This window comes from Zingiber officinale, chromosome 1B (genome assembly GCF_018446385.1).
Source record: "Zingiber officinale cultivar Zhangliang chromosome 1B, Zo_v1.1, whole genome shotgun sequence".
In the NCBI taxonomy this organism is placed as follows: domain Eukaryota; kingdom Viridiplantae; phylum Streptophyta; class Magnoliopsida; order Zingiberales; family Zingiberaceae; genus Zingiber; species Zingiber officinale.
Window position 1 is genome coordinate 19,260,150 of NC_055986.1, and position 8,984 is coordinate 19,269,133.

The 8,984-nt window shown below is 52.3% G+C and overlaps 1 protein-coding gene across 1 annotated transcript; it reads right to left on the reverse strand.

Moving 5' to 3' along the window:
- Nucleotides 1–6,961: 6,961 nt before the first annotated feature.
- Nucleotides 6,962–8,508, reverse strand: LOC122052071 (zinc finger CCCH domain-containing protein 2-like). The gene has a single exon (XM_042613460.1). It carries the CDS (start codon nucleotides 8,432–8,434, stop codon nucleotides 7,292–7,294), a length of 1,143 nt encoding a protein of 380 aa, XP_042469394.1. The 5' UTR covers nucleotides 8,435–8,508; the 3' UTR covers nucleotides 6,962–7,291.
- Nucleotides 8,509–8,984: the final 476 nt, after the last annotated feature.

The following is an 8,984-nucleotide window of genomic DNA, read 5'->3' on the forward strand; positions in this document are numbered from 1 at the left end:
GTTCTACTTCATTCTCTGCCTGTAGGCCATCAGCCGGACGGACGCTTTGGCTCGCTCCTCGTCGATCAAGTCCAATTCCAGTTGCATCCGCTCGGCATTATTTTCATCGTAGTTCTGGATCCGGGCGGATTCTACGCCGACTTCGACTGGGACGACCGCCTCGCCTCCGTATACCAGGTGGAACGGGGTGACTCTCATTCCCTCCTTAGGGGTCGTGCGGATGGCCCATAAAACTCCCGGCAGCTCATCCACCCAACTCCCTCCCATGTGGTCGAGCCGAGCCCGAAGAATTCGGAGTATCTCCCTGTTGTCTACTTCGGCTTGACCATTGCTTTGGGGATACGCCACGGACGTGAAGTGCTGCTCGATGCCATATCCCTTGCACCATTCTTCGAGTTGATTTCCGACGAACTGTCACTCATTGTCCGACACAAGCCGACGCAGAATGTCGAACCGGCAGATGATGTTTTGCCAGATGAATTTCTTGACCATGTGCTCGGTTATCTTGGCCAATGGCTCCGCCTCCACCCATTTGGAGAAGTAATCTACCGCCACCAATAGAAACTTCCTTTGTCCGGTCGCTATAGGGAAGGGTCCCACGATGTTCATGCCCCACTGGTCAAACGGGCAAGACACATCAGACGCTTTCATTTCCTTCGTCGGTTTATGCGAGAAATTATGATACTTCTGACAGGAAAGACACATTGCGACGGTCCGAGCGGCGTCCTCATGTAGCGTTGGCCAGAAGTATCGAGCCAGTAGAATCTTTCTAGCCAAAGATCGGCTGCCCGGATGACCTCCACAAGATCCTTGGTGTACCTCCTGGAGAATGTACTCTGCATCTTTCGAGCTGACGCATTTTAGCAGTGGTCGGGAGAAAGCCTTCTTGTAAAGCTGATCTCCGATGAGAGTGAACCGGCCGGATCTTCTCCTTAGTAGCTGGGCTTCATCCCGATCGGATGGTGAGGCCCCTGAGCGCAGAAACTCCATGATGGCTGCTCTCCAATCGCTTGGGAATGTGAGGCCGTCCATCCGGTCTACATGTGCTACCAAACATACTTGCTCGATGGGTGGCTGGATGACGACCGGCGATATTAAGCTCGCAAGTTTGGCTAACTTATCTGCCGTATGGTTTTCCGCTCGGGGTATCTTCTGGACTACTACCTCGGTGAAGCCGACCTTGAGTTTTTCAAAGGCCTCCGCGTACAATCTGAGTCTGGCATTGTTTATTTCAAAAGCGCCCCTGAGTTGCTGAGCGGCAAGCTGTGAATCCGAGTGGATCACGACCCAACTAGCTCCAACATGCCGCGCGGCTTGCAATCCGGCTATGAGGGCTTCTTATTCTGCCTCATTATTTGTTGCCCGATAGTCCAGCCGGACGGATAGATGCATCCGCTCTCCTTGAGGCGAAAGTAGCACTATCCCCATTCCGCTTCTGAGCCGAGTGGCCGATCCATCCACATATATTTTCCATGTAGCTTCAGGCTCAGGTTTTTGTACCTCGGTTACGAAATCCGCCAAGGATTGTGCTTTGATTGCCGAGCAGGGTTGATATTGGATATCAAATTCGCTTAACTTCGTCGTCCACTTGATAAGCCGTCCGGATGCTTCGGGGTTCAGGAGTACCCTTGCTAGCGGGCTGTTCGTCATCACAATAATTGTGTGCGCCAGAAAGTAAGGGCGCAACCTTCGAGCTGCAAGAACCAAGGCGAAAGCCAACTTCTCGAGACCAGTGTAGCGAGACTCAGCATCCTTTAAGATATGGCTTAAAAAGTACACTGACTACTCTTTGCCGCTCGGCCTCACTAATGCTGAGCCCACAGCATGCTCAATTGATGATAAATAAATGCGAAGCGGCTCACCTACGGCTGGTTTTGCCAGCACGGGTAAAGAATTCAGATAATTCTTTAATTCCTCGAACGCCCGATCGCACTCCTCATCCCATTGAAACTTGGTGGCTTTACGGAGTATCTTGAAAAATGGAAAGCTCCGGTCGGCGGTCTTAGAGATGAACCTTGACAGCGCCGTTATCCGACCGGTGAGACACTGCACTTCTCGGAGATTTCTGGGAGGCGGCATATCCTGCAGCGCCTTTATCTTGCTGGGGTTCGCCTCTATGCCCCTCTCGGTCACAATGTAACCCAAGAAGCGCCCGCCTCTTGCTCCGAATAGGCACTTCTGAGGGTTAAGTTTGACGCCATACCTCCTCAATATTTGGAAGGTCTCCTCCATGTCCGCGTAGAGATCGGCCGCCCGGAAGGACTTGATAAGTATGTCGTCCACGTACACTTCCAAATTGTGTCCGATCTGCTCTCTAAAGACCTTGTTCATCAGACGCTGGTAGGTGGCTCCCGCGTTCTTCAATCCGAACGACATTACATTATAGCAGTAAGTACCGTCCGCCGTGACGAAGCTGACCTTCTCTTGGTCTTCTCGAGCGAGCGGCACTTGATGGTAGCCTTGGTATACATCCAACATGCATATCAGCTCGCACCCGGCCGAGGAGTCCACCAGCTGATTGATCCGGGGAAGAGGGTAGAAGTCCTTCGGGCACGCCTTGTTTAAGTCCCGGAAGTCGATGCAGACTCTCCACTTGTTGCCCGGCTTGGAGACCAGGACCACGTTTGCAAGCCAACTCGGGAATTGTACTTCCCTTATGTGGCCGACCTCCAGAAGTTTTTCTATCTCCGCACGGATTATTACGTTCTGCTTCGCACTGAAGTCCCTCTTCCTTTGCTTCACCGGACGAGCGTCCGGCCGGACATGAAGTTCATGTTGCGCTACACTTGGCGAAACCCCCGGCAGCTCATGGGTCGACCAGGCGAATATGTCACAGTTCCGCTGGAGGCATTTGGTCACCTTTTCCTTCTGCCTATCCTCCAGATCAGATGCTATAAAGGTGGTGGCCTCCGGTTGGGATGGGTCGATCTGCACCTCCTCTTTTTCTTCATAAACTAAAGAAGGTGGCTTTTCAGTAATAGCATGTACCTCGACTCGCGGCACTTTCCGAGCGGACTTGGATTCGGCTCGGACCATTTCCACATAGCATCTCCGAGCGGCCAGCTGGTCTCCCCGTACCTCCCCTACTTGATCCTCCACCGGGAATTTGATCTTCTGACAGAAGGTAGAGACGATCGCCCGGAACTCGTTGAGAGTCGGTCGCCCCAGGATGACGTTGTATGCAGAAGGAGCATCCACCACGATGAAGGTGGTGGTCCTTGTCCTTCTGAGCGGCTCCTCGCCCAACGAGATAGCTAGCCGGACTTGGCCGACCGGCAAGACTTCGTTCCCCGTGAATCCGTAGAGGGGGGTCGTCATTGGCAGTAGTTCGGCTCGGTCAATTTGTAGTTGGTCGAAGGCTTTCTTGAAGATTATGTTGACCGAGCTGTCTGTATCAATGAAAATGCGGTGAATAGTATAATTGGCTATTACCGCTCGGATGATCAGGGCGTCATCGTAAGGGACTTCAACTCCTTGAAGGTCTCTGGGCCCGAAGCTGATCTCGGGTCCGCTCGCCTTCTCCTGGCTGCAGCCGACCGCGTGGATCCTCAACTGCCTTGCATGCGCCTTTCTGGCTCTATTCGAATCTCCGCCGGTCGGACCACCGGCGATGATGTTGATCTCTCCTTGAGAGGCGTTGCCCCTGTTCTCCTCCTCCCGAGTGGAAGGTCGAGGTCGTTCATTTGACGCTCGATGGTGGGCTCCGTGTTGCTGACGGTGCTGCCGCTCAGGGGATCGCCTTTCTGTCCTTTGCATGGGGCTCCGTTGTCGATGTTGCCGATCTGGTGAGGGCGATCGGCGATGGTAACTCCTTGGTGCGGGATGAGCGATGGGGGGGAGGCTCCGACGGTCGCAGGTATTGTGAGTGGCCGACTGATGGAGTGAACAAAACATTGGGGTCCACACCTTCCCCTTGTGCTTGGGCCGATCAGCCGCGACTTTTTAGACGGCGTGCGGCCGAGTATGCTGATGAGGACGGGCGGCATCGGCCCGCGGTCCTCTGGGTGGCTGGTGACTGATGGGTTGCTTCCGCTCGACGGAAGCTGGTTGGTCGCCCTGGGCTTCTTTCCTTCTCGCTGCCTGGGCTTCCTCCACATTGATGTATTTGTTGGCTTTATGCAACATGTGGTCGTAGTCCCGAGGCGGCTTCCGAATGAGTGATCGGAAGAAGTCACCGTCCACGAGCCCTTGCGTGAACGCGTTCACCATTGTCTCCGAGGTGACCGTTGGGATGTCCATGGCCACCTAGTTGAAGCGTTGAATGTACGCTCGGAGCGGCTCCCTCGCGCCTTGCTTGACGGCAAACAAGCTGACGCTTGTCTTCTGGTGGCGCCTACTGCTAGCAAAATGATGAAGGAACGCCGTTCGGAATTCCTTGAAACTGGTGATTGAGCCATCTGGCAGTCTTCGAAACCACCGATGCGCCGATCACGAAAGCATTGTGAGGAACACTCGGCATTTCACACCATCTGTGTACTGATGCAGAGTTGCGGTACTGTCGAATTTACCCAGGTGGTCGTCTGGGTCAGTTGTCCCGTTGTACTCCCCGATCGCAGGGGGCACATAATGCCTTGGCAATGGATCGCAAAGAATGGCGTCTGAGAACTGCTGGTTGGTCCGCTCGGGCGACGTGTCCGAGTGGGGCGCCTTTCCTTTTCTGACGTCCCGGATGGGTGCCTCGTCTGATGAGGACCCCTTATCTTGGTTGGCTTGCGCCACCTCTGACGATGTCTGGAACAGAGCCCGATGAAAAGGTATTGGGGCGGGCGGCGCACCCATCTGTGTGCCAGCTGACCCCTTGTTTTGCCCCCATATTGAGAGCTGCTCCTGCCGGTCTTCGGGTGGCGCTCGGCCCCCCGAAGCTGATGTTGCTTGTTGCACTGCCCGTTCAGCCTGAGCTTTCTCCTGTTGCTCCACTATTTTCGCTTCTCAAGCTTGGACGAGTGCTTCGAGCTCTTCAGGAGAGAGCGTCACCAAAAGCTGACGTCCAGCTTCTTCCATCTTCTTGGCTCGGATTCAGGTGCGTTCCCACAGATGGCGCCAATTTGATCCTGTCCGAGCGTTGAGTCGACGGACGTTGGGGACGTGGCATGCTCCGCTGTCTCCGACTGGCGATGTAGCTCTCCGACGATCCTGCAAAGAAGCTGAGCCGGGAGGGGTTTCCCGGCGACGGTCCTCCGACGCTCAAGTCAGGCAACGAACGAGGCAGAGTAACGTGGCTATAGTAAATAGTTGCGCATACCTTTGTCGACGTCTGGGGTCTTTATATAGGACCCCGGGGAAGCGCGGACACGTTTCTCGACGCATGCACACTTCCCCAAACATACCTTAACAAACCTGTGTCAGAAAAGTACCTCTGGCGCCATTCCGCAATTGTCCGAGCATATCCCGGATGTGACGGTGGAAGCTTCCACCGTACGATTCTGTGTGCTGCTTGTCGGCGGCAGGTGTCTCGAGGATGATGTTATCCCCTGTCTCCTTTGTCCTCTTGCACTCCTTGTCGGTTCCAGGGCCGAGCGGATCGGCCGCTCGGCAAGTATATTACCCTTGCATCGGTCATATGCCTGGCCGAGACTGCTCTTGCCTGTGTTGCCTTATGCACCGGCCGAACGGTTCGCCCGCTCGACCATTGAAACCTCTGTACCTTGAGCATCGAAACCTAACCCCTAGTCGGGTTGTCTCCCATTCAGTTCGGAGAATTCCCAGCCGGTCGGCCTGTAGGGCCCTATCGGTAGGCCTGCTCCGTCCGGTCGGCCGGTCTCCGGGCTGACTATCTTGACCTTTGACCTCCACGTGTCGTTGACCCCCGCTGACGAGGATCCCGGTCCTTATCACCGGATCAATGGACATACCTCTTTTTACCGTTACTTGCACTATTTATATAGCCACATGCTCCTAAACCTAAATACTGCTAGGGTAAATTTTGTTAGCCAGAATCTGGTCAGCTAGAAATTTTTATCTCCTAATTATAATGTATGCATGTACATGCATGTAATTAATATCTACATATAATATTACTAAAATACACATACATACATATGCATATATATATTCTGGGTGGTCAGATTATGATTATTTAGCATTACTACTAAGCCCAAGTCTGCTTTCCACCGGCCCAATTTAAATGCAATGGGTCATTATTGGACCTAAACGATTCTATATATTCGCACTGCTACTCAAAACCCTAGCCGTTCATGTCTCTCGCGTACTGGGGTTCTCTCTGGCGTCTCTGCGGTGATTTTAATTGCTTTTCGCCTTGAGCTTCATTTCTATTTCTTAATGCATTTTGTTCCTGAAACTTCTTGTGCCCCACTCGCGTGATGGCTTCTCGCGTCTTTCTTGTTCGATCGCATTGCAGTAGGCCTTTGGGTATTTGATCATGCTCTTGCTGCTTGATTATGTGCGTACTCTGGTCGGTTTAGATGGTGTTTTCATGGGAATCTATTCGTAGATTCGGCAGACAGAGTTGATCTTTGAAGATGTTAATATACTGTAAAATTATATTATGAGAAATAGTTTGGATTTCTGCAACGGCATCTAACTTTATCCTTTGAAGCCATTAAATCCATGAGCGCTTTTTCATTCAGAATTTTTTTTTTTCACTATTGGAGCTTCGAGTGAAATACAAATGACTAGATATTTGTATTTCTCATACTGCTCCGCAAATTGAATTTGCCGCTACATGATGGCAAATCGGTTCAATTCCTTTTTGCTTCTTCATGGTACGCGGCACAAATATTTGTTACCTGGACAATAAATTTCAATACAACGATAACAAAGAGATTGGTTCTTGAAATTTTCAATTACCAACGAAAAGACTATTGCATCAACTTCACAAATTAATTCTACAAATTAAGAAAAAAAAGAACTTGAGAAATCAGGCGGAAAATGTGCAGAAATCGTAATCCAATGATTTTTTTTATCCACCTTGTGATTGATTCGCATTCTGACCACAAAATTCTGTTGAAACTAAACTTCTGTAATTCTACATATCGGAATTAAATAACATGGTATTTACAATCTCAACTTGGAGTTAATTAACACGATATTAACAGTAGCAGTAGCAGACATTTAGCATTCAGCCAAAAATAGGTAAATAAACCGGAGACATTGAAACGAACAATAAAAACTTGCACGGATTGCAACGGCGATGCAAATTGACGCTTTCTATCGCTCGATCTGACACCAGACGACGATTCCAGCTACCGAGTCTCCCGTTTCAGCCTTTCATGAAAAATGACTACGATACTTTAAAATTCTGGCCTTTACCTTGTTTCTCTGAGTCTTTCAACTATTTCAGCAGATCGGACACCCATTCGACGTCAGGTGCCGCCTCTGCTTCGTCAAAGATACCATTTTTACTCAGCCTCTCGAACATCTTCGCCCGTAGCTCACGCCCCGACTCCACTCTCCCCATCGGCAGATGCTCCTCCGGCCAACCAGCAGTCACGCCCACCGGAGTCGCCGGCAAGCTACGGAAAGCAGTGTCGAATCCAACAGCCGCCCCCCGCGGGGAGACGAAACCGGTGTTCCCCATCTGCAACCCCCTCGTACTCGGCATAGACTCCGCCCTGTTCAGCTGCAACTGCCTTAGCGATGCCACTATCTCGTTCATACTCGAGCTAGCTGGCCACGACGCCCGCAGCAGCTTGCCGCCGCTAGGCGAAATCGGCGGAGATTCTGCCGGCGGCGACTTTGGCGGCGAGATGAGTGTCGAAGTCGGGGAGGAGGCGAGGCCTTTGGAAAAGCTATAGTGCAAAGAGGACTGGTGACGCAGAGGCGACCCGTCGTACGACTCCCGCACCGCGGCGCTCTGCCTCAGAAACGACGTCTGCAGCCCGCGGAGCTGATCGGGAGTGTGCGCGAAGAAGCAAACGCGGCGGCGGCAGTCGGTGCCGTCCTTGCAGGGCTGGGTCCTGTAGCGGTCCGGGTGGAGCCAACACTCGAACACTCCGTGCGCGAGTTCGCAGGCGTCTCCGCGCTTGCACCCGACGGGTTTGCGGAAGTCCGGACAGGCAGTGCCGGAGTAGCTGTGCTTCCGCAGGTCGCGTCGGCGTGCCTTCTCGCCCGGGTGAGCAAAAGGGCAATCGGCCCAGTCGTGCGACCGGCCGCGGCCGCAAATCTTCACCTTGAAGTCGTAGATCCTGAATTCGTCCGACGCGTACGCGTCCACCATCGGCGGCGCGTCGGATCCGGAATCAACTTCTTCCTCGTGGGTTGGGTAGAACTGCAAGGAAGCCAGCATGGCCTCGTCGAAGGGTAGGCAGTCGCCTGTAGTGATCACGCTGCTGACGTGAAAAGGAGAGGATGCGAAGTTCCCGACCGTCAAATCATCGAAAGGAGTCCGCGGGGGGACGCTGGCTATCGGATTGAGATGACTAATCCCTCTTCCGATCATCATAAACGCCGTCTGTCCGTCAATTGCCGTCTTCATCTCGCTCGGAGCGAAGCTTATATAAATGGCAAAGGTGGCGACCGTGGTTGGGTCAGAATGTAACCGCGGTATAAGAATATCTCGGGGTCTGAATCGGAGTGAGTGGGCGACGGCGTCGTGGCAGTAGGAGAAGAAAAGCGACAACGAGTCGCATCCGGCTGGGCTTCGAAGCTACCGGGGGACGGTACTTAAGTGCGCGGTGGCCTGCGGCGGACACGTGGAGATAGAAGAAAGGCATCGTGGACGTGCGCTATTTCTGTCAAGTGACGCGTCGCCCCTCTTCCCTCGAGTAGTCCGATATATCCATCACGGGCATCGAGTATTGGTGCTGACGAATCGTAGGGTCGATATAAGTCGGTGGTGGCGTACGAACGCTTCGATTTACTCGGGACAGTTTGTCACATCAGCCCCCGTAATCTAGAATTTTCGGAATTTTATTGAAAGTTTCAATATTAAAACTGAAAAAATAAAATAAGTATCATCGTACCCCTCTTCTATTTTTATATTTAAATGTTTACTTTATCTATTTAAAAATTTAAGAAATATATAT

Excerpts from the sequence above, each read along its gene's own strand:
- LOC122052071 (XM_042613460.1), bottom strand. The coding sequence starts at position 8,434 with ATGAAGACGGCAATTGACGGACAGACGGCGTTTATGATGATCGGAAGA.